The sequence below is a fragment of the Lissotriton vulgaris genome, chromosome 7 (genome assembly GCF_964263255.1).
Source record: "Lissotriton vulgaris chromosome 7, aLisVul1.2, whole genome shotgun sequence".
NCBI classification, from domain to species: domain Eukaryota; kingdom Metazoa; phylum Chordata; class Amphibia; order Caudata; family Salamandridae; genus Lissotriton; species Lissotriton vulgaris.
The window spans coordinates 659,138,016-659,156,900 of record NC_141695.1 but is presented as its reverse complement, the minus strand read 5'-3'; the positions used below and the strand labels follow the sequence as shown (position 1 = coordinate 659,156,900).

The window sequence follows — 18,885 nt, the reverse complement described above, 5'->3', positions numbered from 1 at the left end:
TCAGGTTCTAGTACAGCAACATATACGAGACCGGTCATTTCTCTTTTTGTGTAAAATGTCTAGGTATGGGGAAATGAAATGACAGGTCATTAAATATATCCCCTTGACCCTTTTCAAATTTGTTTTTTTGCTACTAAGGACCTGTCAGGGCAAGGACCTGTCCCTGTTCGGAGGCAAGGTCGGACCGCGACCCCCTCTGCCGGTACTGGGAGCTGTCGGTGCTTGACTAATGGAAGCACTGGGCGAGAGCACTATTGCTGCCGCTAACGCAAGCCCGGTCGCTGTATGCAAAACAAAAGACGCGGCCGCGGCAGAGCTGCCGGTCCTGGTCCGGAGCTCAGGAATGCTTACAGCTGGGAACGGAGGTGAGCGGTTGATGTTCCACCGCAGCTATGCAATGGTGGTCTTGTTGTTGCCAGCGAGCATTGTTTGGGTGGCCTGACCCTAAGATGGCGACCATTTGTGAGGTACGAGGAGCACCTTCCCCCATTGGGCTGCACAATGGAGTCTTGTAGTCTGAAAAAGTGTTTCTAATGCTGTGCCTCTTGATTATTAGGGATTGAACTGTTGTTGGGCCAATTCTCGCTAGCACCACTTTTTCTCATGGGCGCTGAGCCTGTCCCTAAGATGGCGCCTCTGTTTTAATCACTTTGCGTGTTTTACAAATGATATGATTGTCCTCTGGGCCGGTCACCCCACGCACCGCGCTCACTCCTCCGTGTGTGAGCCCAGGCTGTCCCCGAGTACCGCCGCTGCCTGCAGCTGTGCTCCTGGCCCCCGACCGCTGCTGCTTGCGCTGCCTTGTATTGCATTGCCTTGTATTGTATTGTAATTTTTCCTGTTTTCTCGTTTCGCTTTAGTGTGCTGTTTCTGCTCTGTATTTCTGTGATTGTATTCCCTCCCTGTGGTATTTAGTTCTACTTAGTTCGTTGCCTTTGTCCCCTGTTGCCCCTTGTTGTGCTCAGCCCCTGCCGCGTTTCCCGCCACCTTCCCGCTCCCCGCCGCTGCCCCCCTGCGGCCCCGCCCCCTTCCCTCGGCCGCACTTCCCATTCGCCACCCCGCTCCCGCCTCCCAGCTGCTCCTCCCTCGCTCCGCCCCCCCCACTCTCCACATATGGCAGAGTGGCAAACGCGCAAAGGTAAGCCCGTCTGCGCCCGTCTGGGCCTGGCCCGCGCCCAGCGCCCGGACCACTGGCCCCCGCAGACACCAGCCCACCCGCCGGACCTACAACGCCACCGAAATCAACGCACTCAACACAGGCCGGATCCCTGGATGCTACCGAGCCACCCCGAGAAGCACCCACGGACCCTTCAGCTGCCACTCCTGCAAGTTCACCTGCATCCAGACCTGCAATGCGCCCGCACCCACCGTGCCGACCCCCAGCAGCAACCACCTGAAGTGCATCCTGCTCAACACCCGTTCCGTCCACAGACACGCCGTAGAGCTCTGGAACCTGCTCGACACCACATCTCCAGACGTCGCCTTCCTCACGGAAACTGGATGAACGCCTCCTCAGCACCCGACATCGCCATCGCCATCCCGGACGGATACAAGATCACCTGGAGGGACCGCGGCAATCAGAACGGAGGAGGCATCGCCATCATCCACAGGAACACCATCCGCATCACGACCAACACCGACGACACCCTCACATCCGCCGAACACCTGCACTTCCAGATCCACACCAACCCCAAGACCACCCTCAGAAGCACCCTCATCTACAGACCCCCGGGACCACGCACACAATTCAGTGAAGACATCGCCGACTTCATCAGCCCGCACGCCCTCCCCTCCGCTGACTACATCCTCCTCGGGGACCTCAACTTCCACCTGGAGAACTTCAACGACCACAACACCACCACCCTGCTGGACAACCTCGCCAACCTCGGTCTCAAGCAGCTGGTGACCACCCCCACCCACTACGCCGGACATACACTCAACCCCGTCTTCTCATCCAGCAAGGACATCGCCTTCAGCCACGCCACCGGTCTCCACTGGACGGACCACAGCTGCGTCCACTTCAGCTTCAGAAAGAACACGATCCACCACCACCAGCAACAGGTTGCACGCAGAAGCTGGAACATGATCACAGCCGACCAGCTTGCCGCATCCCTGAGCCAGGACCCCCCCGCCAGCTCAGCGAACCCCAGCCAGGCCGCCAACAACCTCACGAAGTGGATCAGCAACTGCGCAGACAACCTCGCCCCTCTGAGGAACCCGCCTAGCAGACCCGGCAGTAAGAAAGCACCATGGTTCACCGACGAACTAAAGAGCTCCAAGAAGAACTGCCGAGGCCTCGAGAGAGCCTGGCGCAGAGACCCAACACCAGACAACATGACCACCCTCAAGCGCGCCACCCGAAAACACCACCAACTGATCCACACCACCAAGAAAACCGCATTCAAGGAACGACTGGACAACAACGCACACAACAGCAAGGAACTCTTCGACATCGTCAAAGAGCTCTCCAACCCCAACGCCGGAAACAACGACATCACCCCATCACAAGACCTCTGCAACTCCCTCGCCTCCTACTTCCACAACAAGATCGCAAACATACACAACAGCTTCATCACACAGCCAACGCACCCCACGACCGCACCTGCACCCCCCATCACCCTCTGTGCCTGAACCCGATCAACACCGAAGAAACCCGACGCACGATGAACTCCATCCACTCCGGATCTCCAACCGACCCCTGCCCCCACCACGTCTTCAACAAGGCCGACGCTGTCATAGCACCCCACCTACGGGACATCATCAACGCCTCCTTCGACACCGCTACCTTCCCGGAGAGCTGGAAGCACGCCGAACTCAGCGCTCTACTGAAGAAACCATCAGCGGACCCCACCGAACTCAAAAACTACCGCCCCATCTCGCTCCTCCCGTTTCCGGCCAAAGTCATTGAGAAGACCGTCAACAAGCAGCTGGCCGCCTTCCTCGAGACGAACGGATCCCTCGACCCTGGATCCTGGCCCATAGAAATGAATGGGAAGTATTCCTTATTTGCGAATTCGCAATTTGCGAATTCGCAAATAAGGAATAGTAAGGAATCGCTAAAATTCCTAGATTACCTACATACATACCGTTTTGCGAATTCTAAATAGCGATTCCTTAAGATTCGCTATTTAAAATTCGCAAAACGGAAGTATGATACATATGGCCCCATGTCTTATTTCAGCTATGCTGGATTCACACCGCTAAGAGTCACTTAGCTTCAGGTCAACCAGCCCCGAAGAGAGCAGAGGCCCGATTACACCATTGCAAGTGCTCTCGTTTGAAAGTACGACGTCGACTTTACTCATGTAAGAACAATGGTACAGGGCTTAGCGGGGGGAGTCTTTAACAAGGGCACAGGAAGAGCTCCAATTATTCTCTGTACCCTCCTTATGAAACCAAGAAGGCGCTATTGGTCGTTGTAAGAGACGGCATATGCCTTCGTGTAAATTGTAACAATCACAAGGTTTAAGGTTTTCTGGGAGCTATAAGGGGGGGTGCCATGGCCTTTAAGCCAAATGCTGGTAGGGCGCTTGCACCACAGGTAGGGCCCCTGCCGGGGTATTCCTGAAAAATGCGTTTTCAGACTTATCAATGGAGGGTCAGCTCACGAAGTTAGTGAAGTACCAAAAAAGGGCCCAAGTCTTCCTTGCTTTACATATAGGTTACCTCTGGGCCGGGCTCCAGGTTTCAACAAGGGCCCGTGAGGGAGGTTTGTGTTGCATATTACAGCGCTTTTCTGTACATGGTGGGGAGGTCAGGCCTACTGGTTATGTCAAGACAGTACACCTCAGGCCCTGTCGTCATACCTTCAAGGGTATCCCTGCGTGCAGTTGTGGCGATATATAGGAATTTGGGGCTTGTGTCTAAAGCCCTAGGCACCATGTGCGGGTACACGTACGCTCTTGGGGGGGCTCATACACGTAGGTGTGGACGGACTTCGGGAGGGCCAATAGCATTGGGCCGGCAAAAAGGTGCATGGCAGCAGCATACCTTTTAGGAACCATGAATGTACTTTTCACTTCACATCACACTTTGTACTGTCTTGAGTAATCAGGAAGGTGCTATTGCATTCACAGTAGACTCCAGGCGTATTCTTTAATGGAGGTCATGCTACCAGGCACCCTCATTGAACGCTAATGCAAAAGCTCCGCAAGTGACACAAACTGATGCTATGCTAGACACTTGCAGTTACAGGTTTGATGGAAATGCATCTGGTGCTAATCTTAGCTATGGCTTAGCATGTGACAGCAACGTAATACGGGCATGTGTACTGGATCTTTTGCCAGGAAGCCAGAAACACTAATCGTTTGTGTTTGTTTTTTTATTTATGTTTGACTGGACCCATGGTTGATACCTGGGAAGTGCTCCACACCACAACAACAGCAAGAAGTGGACAGCCAAGGGGACCGGTACACCTGGATCAGGAGTGTCAAGCAAAGTCATCAAGTGTGATGGGCGGCCAATTCAACGGCTCATGCGGGGCTAGCAGGAGAAGGTGCTACCCATGCATTATAGTTGAAGCGTGTAATTGTCACCCATTTGTGTTGCCAGTTGGGGAAAAAGGGCAGGACACTGCATTTCAGGTGTATACCGTCACAGTTTGACCAGGAGCACAAGTATTACGGAGGAGGTGTCACAACAACACCCTTGTTGTGAAACGGTTACTGCTATGGCGGCACTGTGCTCGCGGGCGCCTTTTCTTAAATAACACTGCATGGTGTTAGGAGGCTCCATAGTAGGAAGGGAGGCTGGCACAGGGCTTGGCCCTACAATGGTAGGGTTTCACCAGCAGCGATTAGCATGGACGTGGGAGGTGTAAATATCCGGTGCACCATGATGCTGATGACGGAGGCCAGGTAGTGGCTCCAAGAAGGGGTGTCAGGTGCCTATGAGTAGGCCAGCCCCAGCTTTAGACCCTGCAACTGGAGCAGGATACGGAAGTAGGTTGGGTTTACACGTCTAGGGCCAAGATACGCCCTGTCACAGTGACTACTGGGATTCCAAGGAGGGTGTATGTCCGTCCAGAGTAGGGAGTGAGAATTACTTGATAGGCACACCTCACCGCCCTCAGTCGTTATCTGACACGTGGGTGGCGACGATGTGGTTAAACTGGGCAGGAGGGTTCTGATGGAAGAGATAGTCTCAGCAGTAAACTGGTTAGCGAAAATACGCCCAGGCTGCACCATAGTGTGGTCCCAGTTGATACCTATGCTGCAGTGGTGGGGGGGGGGGGGCTCTGTTAGGGCGTTGAATCACTCGGTAAAGAGGATCAACAATAAGATAGCGAAAATATTTTGAACACCTCACTTGCAGAATATTCCACAGGGGTGCAGCTGGGGGGGGGCACAATTTCTACTTGCAGGATGGGGTCCACTTGACTGAGACAGGTAATGGGTTAATGACAAAGAATATTTTGGCATGGTTGGAGTGTTTTGCGAGGTAGGTATGATCTTTCAGAGTAGGAGGTTTGGGGGGGCCAGATTGTCGGTCAACTATGCTGGCCCTGTGGCGGTAAGGTCATGATCGGTGAGCAGCAATTTAAGGTCCTTAGGGGGCGTCACCATTCTTGAATGGGGTCGCCCAGGGGGAGGGGCCAATGGTCTCTCCTAGAACTTCAGGGGCCGGATATCCGCTTGGTCGGAAGGATGCGGGGGAGGGAGTCACCCTTTCTTTGGGCTGTTAGCCACCCCGCACGTACACTATGACGTCATCAAATGGCACAGCGTGAATGCGCCCTCCTTTCGGTTTAGTGGAGTTCACGGAGCGTACGGGGTAACCAGGAGAGGGACGTACTCTCCCAGTAAATGGGCCCTGTAGCGCATGCGCACTCATACGTGAGGACGTAGCTGGATAATAAGGATCTGACACCGGTTAGCGACCTTGCCGTAGGCCCATAAATGATAGGATGCAAAATTCAGATGTAGGATGTTATATTTGGTTAGGAAACACGCTGTATTAGCCATTTTTTAAGTTTAGCCCTTTCATACCTGTCTACATTGCTGTAAATCTAATGTAAGAATTTTGCATATTAATGCTTGTGTAAATAATGTTTTATTTCAACAATTTTTAATTTGTTTTCATATTTTAATAAATACGGCCGGGGGGTCTCGAGACCCCCTGCCTTCCAAAGAAAACTCCATGCATGGCTAATTGATTTAAGGGTTGATGTGGTGGTTCACAAAACAGGGAGGGGGTAGTCGGTAGTCCCAGACCATAAGGAAAGGGGGCACCGCTCGGCCCCCACGCACGTATTGCGAGGCACCGGCTTCCCCTTCCCCCGTATCTTCGGTGGTGGGGCGTGACCCCCTTTTTTTCACTGCGTCTTTATGACGCGGCGGGGGGCGCCCCACCACCGATTGTTGCCGCCTCACCGTTGACCCGGAAGCAATAGGATTGCTTCCGGGTCAAGGGGAGGGGCCAGGGGGAGGCAGGCCAGTGAGAGCTGGTCAGCCCCCAACCTAATAATCAGATAAAAGGCTGGGAGAGCGCGGGAGGCGCCCTCTTGCCCCCACACTCTCCAGGCCCACTCCGTGCTCCCAGCTAGGGGCTGAATAATTTTCCCACCCACCAGCCCTTGAATCATAATTTTAATTTGTACATAGGTCGGTCTTACCTTTAATGATACTATTTCATTGTAAATTGTTTGGTTTGCATTGGTTCCTTAGGCCTTTTTTCCCATTTACAGGCGGTAGTATTGGAATTCAAACAATTTTGTGTGCATTAAAGTGCGTGTGCTTGTTTTTCTTTTTAGGCCTTTTTCCCCTTCACAGGTGCCATATTTGTCGTACTTATTGTAATACTTGGTCAGGCGGTAAGGTCATGATCGGTGAGCAGCAATTTAAGGTCATTAGGGGGTGTCACCATTCTCGAATGGGGTCGCCCAGGGGGAGGGGCCAATGGTCTCTCCTAGAACTTCAGGGGCAAGATATCCGATTGGTCGGAAGGATGCAGGGGAGGGAGTCACGCTTTTTTTGGGCTGTTAGCCACCCCCCATGTACACTATGATGTCATCTAACGGCGCAGAGTGAAAGGGCCCTCCTTTCGGTTTAATGGAGTTCACAGAGCGTATGGGGTAACCAGGAGAGGGACGTACTCTCCCGGTAATCGGGCCCTGTAGCGCATGCGCACTCATACGTGAGAGCGTAGCTGGATAATAAGGATCTGACACCAGTTAGCGACCTTCCCGTAGGCCCATAAATGATAGGATGCAAAATGGAGATGTAGGATGTTAGATTTGGTTAGGAAACATGCTGTATTAGACATTTGTTAAGGTTAGCCCTTTCATACCTGTCTACATTGCTGTAAATCTAATGTCAGAATTTTGCATATTAATGCTTGTGTAATTAATGTTTTATTTCAACAATTTTCAATTTGTTTTCATATTTTAATAAATACGTCTGGGGGGTCGCGAGACCCCCTGCCTTCCAAAGAAAACTCCTCGCATGGCTAATTGCTTTAAGGGTTGATGTGGTGGTGCACAGAACAGGGAGGGGGTAGTCAGTAGTCCCAGACCATATGTGTAGGTCTTGTCGGAACCCGTTCGCTTGCAAGCGATCATGGTAGCGCTGTGTAGCCCTGTAAGAAAGACTGCACCAGTGGTTGCATGCATGCCAGGTACACAGCCTCCTGGTTAGGGGTCATAGCCCCGAAAACTTGGTAGAAACAAAAAGTGCCGTCTTGTCCCATAGTGAGCTCCCATGGTCCCACCCGCAGACAAGGCTGGCTTCCACGGAGCACCTCAAGGGGGAGCAGCAACCACACACGCACAGACACCTACACTGGACACTGATCTGCAGACCATTTATGCCTATAGAAGACAGACTAACTTAGGCCCAAGACTATCGTATGTATACATTCTGTGCATGTTTGCATGATTTCTCTCACTAAAATTCAGCCATTGTCACAGCTATGTTTTCTTGCGCCTATCATATACAGGACATAAAATCAATTTCTGATGCGTCACAATGAAGGCAAATAGAACAGTTACCAGTCTAATAAAGAGACTGCCACATGACTGAATAAATGTACCTAATGGGAATATGTACAAACAAATATAATATGAAGTGCTTTTGCCATTGAGCATTGAAAAATTCAGTGGAGGCATGGTTAAATGCGGACTAAGATGGCCACGCTCTGCTGAATCTACAGTCCAGCCTTGTCTAAATGGTTGTTTTCGACTCACTCGCCGTGGTCTCAGGTTCCAGCCTTTCTTTGTGTTTAGGTGCTTCAAAGTGATACTACCTAAGTGTTATATGGTTTGACCTTTTATTATATGCTGTTTCTGTTTAAATCATGCAAGAACTCTAACCCCTTGAATGAAAATCTATCAGTTAGATTAAATGAGTTCCTTGTGAATATTGTTTCTGCTTGAATAGGTGCTAGAGCGTGGCATCACTACAAAGCACTACAAGGACCCTCAGAGGCAGTGCAGGAGAACAAGGGGGCTGTGGTTAAATAAATCAAGCAGGGGAGGGGGCAAGGAGGAGTAAGAAGTACCAGCTGTACCCACATACTTTACAGCAGCGGCTGGGGGTGTGGGTCACGTCCAGACTGCAGAGAGATCGGGACGTGGTGCCCTAATATATATATGTTGCTGAAAAAATACTGGGGGTCCTATTATCAACTAGGAATAAATAAGTTGTGTGGTAAGCAGGTGTGGAAGAATATTGAGGGGGCGGGGAGGAGTCCTGTTTGCATCCTACGCTGTTATGCATTCTTTCACGAAAGGTGGTGAAGTGCACGTCTATACGTCTCCTGCATCCCTTCTCAGATGGCGGTGCATGATGGGAGTTTACAGGACAAAGGCTATGTCAGACTTACTGCTGAGGGAGACTGCATGAAGGACGGCCTTCCTAGTAGAGCCTCCGTGTTCAGTCATGTATATGTCATTGTAAAACAAAATACAGCTCCAATCATTAATAATCTCTTCAGGACATGACCCCACCAAGTTTCAGTTACCAATCAGTGGGCCAGCACCAGTAAACTCCACTACACTACATGGGAGGCAGAGTTTTTTTCCACGTTCCAAGCGGAGCACGTAATAAAAATAGACTTTTCAAGCTCTGCCCAGCTGAGTGGAGTTCACCGCCTACCACTACTACTATTCCCTCCACTGCGGAACACCACCTAGTTCTTGTGTTGGGTACAGTTAATATTGGAACTTTTGCCTCACAGCAAGCATTCAATGCTGGGCGCCGGCCCAAGACTACCTCCGCTTGTTGTGGATGACAATCAGAGGTCCTCTATATGCCTTTATCTTTCATACCGCCCAGTTCTTGCGACATCCAGACCCGACAAAGTTATGGGTCTGGACTCTGCATTTCAAGCCTCCCGCTTTCAGATCTAAATACAGTCCAACCATCTCCTCTGATCCTGCTGCATTCCTCTGTTTCGCCTGCTGTTTAAAACCTCCACCTGGCATAAACAAGCACTCCTTCTGAGGAATCACACATTTTCTGCCTAATAATACAGTGTAAACATGACAGTCAATGATTGGATCTTCCATTGCCTTTTGCTCATGCGGTGCAATATGAGCATTGTGGACTTTGCCAATAATTTGTAGCCAAGAGGATAGCAGCATGGATACTGTGCAGCACAGCTAAACATAATAATAAAAAGGTACCATGATGCATCTAGTGCTACTGCACCTTAAAAAAAAGTGCATTAGCACTGGCTGGGTCATAATGATTTTTTTAATTGAGTTCTAGAAACACTGCAAAGCATCCATGATTCTGTAGAAAACATTGCCAAAGCTAATAGCTCTCATAGGCAAGTAATATTGGCTTTGCCAATGCTTTTTACATTTGCTGCAATGTTGTGTCCCAAAAAGTGCTACTAATGAATTCGATGAAAACATTGTTGCAATTAAATCAACAAGCAATAAACGTAGATAGTAATGACAGCTGTGTTTCATAAATATAGTATTGTTTCCCACGGTAGACATATCAATTGCTTTGATTTTGTGTTTTGTATTTCTTCCAATGAATCTACATACTTCTAACGAGAAGATTAACTTTGTAGACAAATGTATAAAAAATAAAGCAAGGAGGTAAAGCTTCAAATCCCAGTTTTCTCACCTAATCAAACTTTCATGATATTGAGCAATCTAGTTTATGTCTTTATGCCCTATTTGTATACCTTATCTGCCAGCATTTGAAACATCAAGGGGTCTATTTACAGACTTGTCACACAGTGAAGCACAGCAAGTCACTGTATTCCAGGGACTGCAACGCATTCCTGCCTTTTCCCTTGTGCAGCTGCCCTTTAGGCAGCCTAGCGCCAACGCATGCACTCTTGAACTATGAAGCAAGTGCACCTATGTTGTATGCAGGATTGTTTTTGTGCGTATAGGGACATCTTCTTGCACAAAAACAATCCTGAGAGGCATATTCATCTTTCTATATGCATAATGTTTATGTATAGACATTTCTCCTTGTTACGCCTCTCCTTAGAAGGCGTATCTTTTCGGTGCAGGCCTTCCCAGGGCACAGATTGGTGCTGGGTTGCCTTACTTCGAAGAGTGACCTTGCATCGCTACATAAATCACACATAAGGTGTGCGTCGTTCTTGCACCACGTTGCGTGGTGCAAGAGCGATACAAACCGGCTCCTAAATAGGCCCCTAAAAGTAGGTTTAGCCTTCGAAATATCAGAGTTCTTTGCATGTATCCTACTTGTTTCCCAAATGATGCTGAAGAGAGGTTAAGTTATTTTGCACTCAATATTTGCTCCTACTGAGAGAAATAAATGTTATGAAGATATTAATATACATTTAGACAATGTTTTTTATGTACCTGTTCGGGAGCCAGCAATACTGTTGATGATGCAGGAGGACGGTCTACTGGACATGTTTTCGACTGAGTACAGGACAGAGGTTGCTTGGCGTTCTGCGGTGAACTCTATGGACATAATGTTAAAGTTAGTTAACTTTATAATAAACTTTTAGAGTTAACTTTCATTGACAATTTTGTAATGTTTAAACCAATGAATATTTTAGAAATAACAAAAGTCCTTCCTCCTCAGTAATATTCACACCCCAAGAGGCCTGTTCTCAAGAAATGAAGACATGTAGGCAGAATAATACATGTGCTTCAGATTTCAGTGGATTTCTGCATGCATCACAATTCACCGAGTACCGGGTCGACTCAGAGAAAACTATGATTTTCATACTTTTTCGTGTGTGTATACCTCTCATCCCTAAAACTGTAGATCATGTATTGGGACATGATTTAGAGTGGATGTGCATATTCAAATGTTCCTCATTTTCGTCCCACATAAAAAATATTTTCTGAAATGAAGAAAACATTTGTACCAAAAAATCAATGGGGGAAGGGATCACTTGTCCTGAGTAACCAGTGTTTTGTAATGTAATCATTTACGGTTCCGATAAAAAAAAACCTCATTCACCTACTAAGGCTCGAATGGCGGTGTATCTTGATTCTCCGCCTTTATGTTAGCCACGTGACAGCATCATTATCAGGTTTAATTGTATGCTTCCTCCACCCGGAGGTAGACCACTGGTTAGTGCAGTAGTGATTAGTGATTAGAACAATTGGGGTGTTCAATAAAAAGGCTTCTGTGACCAGTTAAAGTGAATTTTAATTAATGCTGGAGAAAAGCCTGGTTAAAAAATTAGGCGTGCGTAGGAAGCTGGAGTTAGGGGGATTTGGCACTTACTGATGTCCATAAAAAGGTCGACATGTATACAAATAAACCCAATGATGATGCTGTCACGTGGCTAACATAAAGGCAGAGAATCAAGAGACATCGCCATTCGAGCCTTGGTACGTGAATGAGGGTTTTTTTATCGGAACCGGAAACAATTACATTACAAAACCCTGGTTACTCAGGACAAGTGATCCCTTCCCCGATTGATTTTTTGATATTGAAACTAAGGAAGTTGAAAGGGTCACAGACTTTTCCTTCTCCCCCTTTATGAAAGAAATCAGAAAACATTTGTACTACACCCCATGAGGTGTTATGGGGTGCCAGTGCATATGTGGTAAACAATGTGACTTTACAGGTATGCGCACATTTACCAATGACCTTTTCCCAGATGCATCATACTAAAAAATATGTATTTCAGTCATGCTGCTCTGCTAGACTGCTGCTCAGGAGGAACTGCTTTTCTGCTCTGCTGTGCTGCCTTCTGCCCTGCTGAGGAAGAGGACAGGGCCCATCTCCCTTGAACTCAGAGTGACTCCAACGGCTTGCTGGTTTGATCCCTGTTCTGAAGTCTCAGGGCCATCAAAGGCTACTTCCAACCCTGCAACAACACATTGGATTCTGCCAACTGTGAGTCCTGCCTTGCCAAGTGCTGCCTATCCAGTGTTGGGCCCTTGGAAGTCCCTTTTCTGTGCTGACCCAACATGACCCACTCTACGACGACTTTGCCCCGATCAGAACTGTCACATTTCTTTTGGTGCAGATGCAGCTGCTGCTCGAAAACATTGCTTTAACGGACTACACGGCTCGATGAAAGCGGACTGCGCAGCTGGATTATGATGCATCACCTGCATTTTTAAGGGGTTCATCGACAAAGCCTTTGCCGACTGTGCGGATCAGAAGTGACGTAATGGGTCCTCCCACAGGATCGACGGCAATGCATTGCCTTCTCTGCTCCTCACATCAAGTCATTGACATCTACGCTTCCTCCATCCAAGGTACTTTTTCAAGGGGACCTGTGGGACTCCTGCTCTCCATCATGGTTGGCCTGATCTTAGGATTTACCCTGGTCTAGAGCACCCAGAAGTCCTCGGTTGGTGCTTTATGACTTGAAGTACTATAATTTGATTTAATCTTTAGAAATTCATAACTCTGTTTCTACTTATTGGATGTTTTTCAATTTATGGTGCATTTGTTGTTTTACTGTGTGTGTCTGTGTTGCAGAAATACTTTACCATTGACTCTTTAGATAAGCCTCACTGCTCTGTACCAAGCTACCAGGTTATCTTTTAGTGTGTATCTAGATTACCATGACTAGGATTGTGGTTCCTGCTTGGACAGGGTGCATACCTCTACCAACCAGAAACCCAATTTCTAACTGAAACAAAATTGGAAAACGCAACAAAAGTGCAGGACTAAAGTTCATGAAGAACTAACTGGTAGAAGGGAGCTGAAACATTTAGGAATACTGCCAGGCACCTTAACTGCAGAAAAAAGAACTATATTGCTGCTTTTACTCTCGTACCAAAAGCAACATTGACATAAAAAACTGAAAGCATTTACTAAATCAGGAGTGCAAGGCATGTATCTCCATAGATCCTTCTCACGTAATACTGTATTCCTTTGCAACTTGAAACCAAGTCAATAATGATGCCTATAAGGCAAGCCCCAGTAGGCAATGCTACTGCAAGTGATTGTCAAATGACTATTTGCGTGAAATCCACCCATTACATTTTTTATATTTGCTGAACACCTAAATGGCCAAATATATGCTCAAAGTGGGATCCCTTGCTTGCTATGCCATATCCAAGGACACCTTACTAATGAGGCCCAAAAAGGCAGAAACAATCTATGGTTGCTTGTATTCCCTTCTGGAGGGTACCGAGCCTGGCCATTGAGAATGGATTGTTCCCATAAGGAGCAGGATCTCTACTGATTCACATAAGTCAGGCCTCTGACTAAAGTGGCACAGTGCGTGAACAACAGCGGGTTATAATGCTACGGAGAGCAATAGCCACCAGTTTGGACTATGTACAAGCTTTTCTCTCATCAACTTGTGTGTGCTTTATTTAACTCTAGATGCCCACTAGAAACAAATTTAAAGAGGTGCAGACTCTTTTGTTATCCTGGATCACTTTTAAATAAAATTCTATAAAATCTACGGAGGGTTTTCATTCTGCAGCCCACTTATAGGGCTTTATGCACGTTTCACCTATCACACAATACATTAATTAATCTAATACATATTAGGTTTCTCCCTTATCCTATCATTGTTTTATTGAATAGGCCTAGGAGAGAATTCAATAACACCAGCATATTTTGCATAATTTCCATGACTTCATGTTTCACTTTTTGCATGAAATACCATTAAATTCTTCTACTACACCAAATGGCACAATTGAGGAGGCAATGGTAAAAATCCTATTGCAGAGCAGCCAAACAAGGCGAACAAACAATCTGTTCTCTGCACTTGTGCTTCTTACTTACACTACTATCAAGTGCCAGATTTGCATTTTGCGTTATTGAACATAATTTTTCGGAAATTTCAAACAATTACGCAAAAGGAAATTACCTAAATTTAGCAAACTCCTTGGATTGACCAGTTTTGTCACCCAGGGAATTATCCCAGAAGACTGCGGTTTGTGGATGCTACTTTTATCACTGCAGTCACAGCCTTGACTATAGCTCCTCCCAGGAGTCACAAGAGCATCCAGCCTAGCACATATCAGACATCATTGCTAAGACTGTCAGGCAAACGTCTCCTATGGCAGTAAAAGCAAATTGGGCCAATCAGAAGACAGCGATGGAGGCTCTGGCTCAAAAGACTATGTTACAGCAGTCCTTGATAATGTTAGGGACCACACAGACTCATACTAAGGCATGTCTGGAGTGGCACCTATTTTTACAAAGGACTGATGACTTTGGAGAAATCAAGGTGCTAATGTTTGTTTGAGACAACACTACTAAATGTGACTTCCAGCTACTCTTAAGACCAATGTTGGCATAGATTGAAGGGGTGGGTGCAAACCAGGGAGATTAGTCATAAGTATTAGCCAACCTATTATGTTTGCTTGGCAGGTTGGAAGTTTTTTTATAGGTCCATCAACAGAGAAGGAGTAGACTGAGCTAGGCACAGACCTGAAGCAGGTAGATACACAGGAATAACAGAAATTAGATGTTATATCTTAACACAAAATTCTTGTGTATAAAGTGCTCTTTATATCTCCATTTTAGATGAATGAGACAATGGACATTGCCCAAACAAACCCAGACACACCACAGCTGAACAGAATCAAGAACACAACCTAATTAGTTAGTGAGCAGAAAGAAGTCAGATAGCTCTTCTCATTCCCTTTGCTCTTCATATAAAGTCTTCAATTCCAGTGGAACACTTATCCATGGCACCCCTAAACTAAATTGCAGATATAACGTTAACAGTTTGAGGTGCCCACTGAGTCTCTTTGCTGGGGTGCCATGAGTCTTGTCATGGGTTACTCTTCTCAATTTGTGAAGAATGCTGTGACCACAATTGGCAGAGGTGATTGAAGCTGGAAAGGAGAACAGATGGTTGAAGCAGGAAGTTTCAGGAATCTCATACATATTGCATAGACTCCCAGCATCACAAGCACTCTTGCTGACAACCACAAATCAGATTTTACCTGCTATATGGAGACCTATGGTTCAGATGCCAGCTTCTGCTACCACCACACAAGTAGGACCTTTATTTGGACATCCCAGTACCAGTCATATAATGTTAAACTAGAGTATTATAAATGTTTAAAATCTATTTGACCTAGTGGGATTTGCATTTTTGTATGTAGACCAATACCCTTTCCCACAGCTGAATCCATTTTAGCATTCATATTTTTGCCAGGTGATGCTGTGGCATGGTCATTGATCTTGGTTGCACAGAATAGCCCTTTTCCTGCATAATGTTGACTTTTAGGTAAGAGATATGTCATATATTTGTTTGACAGGGTTCAAAAACTCATTTGTTAGATACTGAATTGGTAAAGCTATTTGATTACACACCTAAACCAAGTGTTAGAGGTGAATTGGAGAAAATAGGACTCTTAGTAAAGAAATGAAGTACGTTTTGGCTCAGGTATCACACCATTCACATAACTGTGATTTGACAGACCTAGAGCGTGAGTTTCCTTATTGGTTGGCAGACTGCAAAGGGGAGAAGAGATGGGAAAATTACTTGTTTCCATCAAATTCCTAGACAAAGCCTTGGGCAAACCCTCATACAAATAGCTTGCTCAGACCTCAGATCCCATGCAAATAGAGAAGGGGGAACAGGGGAAACAGAATCAGCAAAAACATTCTAATTTTCCCACACGCCTTATAGAAGTGATATTTGGACAAAATATTGAGTTGTAAATATTGGGAGATAGAATTATCAAAAACTCAATATTGTGATGGAAAAATATTGTGATTCAGAAATATTGTTGTCAAAAATATAGTTTTTTCAGGTAACATCGTTAAGAATATTGTTGTAAATATCGTATTCAATAATACAGATGTAAATAATATAATTTTTTAATTGAATTAATGTATTTTAGTTTATTTCTCTATTTTATATGTTGCATTAAAAAAAAATGTACAAAGCTTTATTTAGCACGAACATGACCCATGGGGTATCAGAGTGCTTTACAAATGGTCATGCAAAATGATAAAGCAAACAACACATATTCGAAAACGGGATAGAATGTAGCAGCTCCCAAGATGTGAGGAGCTGCTATCCCAAGGTCCAAGCTGACATATATACAGAAAAGATAGTAACAGTCAAGGGCAAGCATGGATGATGACAGTGTGCCGAATCAGGGCTCAGGGAGTATTGTTTGTCAAATTATTCATTTTTTTAAATATAGTATGTAATTGTAAGTCTTTTAGAATTTTAAATGTAATTGCAAATAGTAATTTATAGTGTCATAGTTGGTTGTTGGGTTTGTAGGGGATAGGGTAGGAAGCTAAGTACTAATTAATTATTAAATAATTAATTTTGAAACAAGTATGTGATTGTTATTCATTATGTATATTATGAAATATTTATTTATTATACTTAGATTTTACATGCTGGTTTCTGTCTTTGTAAGGCTATAGGGTGGGAAGGTAATCATTAATTAACAATTATTTTATAATGTATTATGAATTATTTAATTTGATTATTAATATTGTAAATTGTATAATAATAATATATTTTAGATATATTTTAGGTGTAGACTGATGGGCTTGTAGGGGTGTAGGGTGGGAGGTTAATTGAGTAATAATTAACAATTAATGAATGTATTATTATTTATGAATTGATTATTATTTATTCACATTATGTAATATTGATTTATTTTAGTTAGATTTTAGTTTTGAGTAGCTAGGTTTGTAGGAGTATATAGTGGGAAGTTAGATAAATAATACATAAAATATAATAATGATTATTGCATATTTACATTTCTGATTGATTAATAATTATGTAAATTGTGTAATAATTATATATTCTTGTTATTATTTAGGTGAGGGCTGCTGGGGGTTATAGGGTGGGAAGTTCAGTAAGTAATACTTAATTAACAATTAACTATCAATAGTTAATTTATTATGTACTGTTTATCAATTACATAAATTGTGTTATTGTAGTAATATTTAAATACATATTATTTATTAAGTCAAGAAACTAATGTTTATATTTAAAGTTTTATATATTTTTAAAATGAATAGGGTCTTTCTGGTATGACATGTGTTCATCCAACTCCTTCTGCTGTAGAGAATCAGTGCCTCCGTATACTATGACACAATCTTGAAATGTTAATGATCCATTCGTTTATACTTTGGCATATCTAGTTTCTTGAGTGATTTGTTTAATAAAACAGCTGTAGCACGAGCCATGTGGCCCTCATTTGTTACAATATTTTATTGGGAGATCCAGAACTTCGAATGGAACCATTGGACATGCTTGCCCTCTCGGTGCAGTGAGGGGATAGTATGAACATAAACTACAGAGCTACTAATGGCTCCCAGCCTAGGCGTGGGTTCAAGGTATCAAGAAATTAATATTGAAAATTAATTTGTGGTCCTCTCTCAATTAGTATAATGTTTTTGGAGAACTTTACAGGACAAAGTGCATCTTTTATTAGTTATCCTGTAAAAAAAAATCTGGAATATTTTGAATAAATCGTAAATGTGTATATTAATGTTACAAATCACTCACTGTGTGCATTTTCTCGAACATACACTTAACAGTTGAAATGAACCCCTTTATTTCCAGTAATATAATATCACACCATCTTTCACAGTCTCTCATATATAGATTGTCAATCAACAATGGCTAGTTTGTATTTGCAAAAGTACCTATAACGTAACTACTTACCACATGCTCTTCACATGACATGTCTCCGTTTGTCTCTTGACTTGGAAATACTATTCCTTTTTTCAGTAAATCCAGGTAAACCTCCTTCACATCACTCACATCAACGGATCCACCTTCAAGCCCTTTCGACCAGACCTGTTTTGACAAAGAAGTCAGTTTTACATATGGTAACGAGGATCTAAACGGACAACTATGAGTCTCTTCACAACACAGACAGTGAAATAAACTTATTCAAATTCTCATCATGAAAAGACAGGCACTGAAATGTTTGGATTTGTTTCTGGTTCATGTTAATCCTCTGCCGGATCCACCTCTATCATTAGCTCTGGCTTACAAAAAAATCATTCTCAAGTCTCATGTCAAAATTTGAAGTGGTGATTGTCTTTCTTTCTCAATCCTGTTTTTTTCTCAAAACCAGCCCATCAGTCTCTCCCTAGCACAGTTAAGATGTTGACAAACTTTCACCCTGTTTCGAAGTGCACCAAAACTATATAATCAAGATAATCCTGCTACTATCACTTTAAAATCTTTGTCTCATTGCAACCAATATTTTCATTCTCCAGTCTACCCAGTTCTTTCAAACCCACACCAAGGCATTCTTATTAGGCCAATTCTTCAGCTGACTTGTAGCTTCCTTTGGACTACTATCCTAATTCATTTCTTTGTTACCTGTCCAAAGTAATCTAAAGGACTGCTCCCTGTTATGTTATATGTTATGTTATGTTATATGATTGTTAAAGCGCAAACAGCTGCCCCAGCAACGGAGCGTCCCGGCGCTGACCTAACCAGTACCTGAGGGGAGAGGGGGATGGCCACAGAGAACTAGATGAGGGAAAAGAGATGAGTTTTTAGTGATTTCCG

The 18,885-nt window shown here is 44.7% G+C and overlaps 1 protein-coding gene across 4 annotated transcripts in view; it reads right to left on the bottom strand.

The window, feature by feature from the left end:
* The window catches only part of TOM1L1 (target of myb1 like 1 membrane trafficking protein), a 561,560-nt gene that overhangs the window by 386,839 nt on the left and 155,836 nt on the right, over positions 1-18,885 (bottom strand). For all 4 annotated transcript variants that reach the window (XM_086930855.1, XM_086930856.1, XM_086930858.1 and 1 more), the window contains 2 exons: positions 18,025-18,159; positions 10,793-10,897 (listed from right to left, as the gene is read on the bottom strand). In XM_086930855.1, the coding sequence (XP_086786981.1) occupies positions 10,793-10,897; positions 18,025-18,159 (240 nt within the window). The remainder of the gene's footprint in view (positions 1-10,792; positions 10,898-18,024; positions 18,160-18,885) is intronic.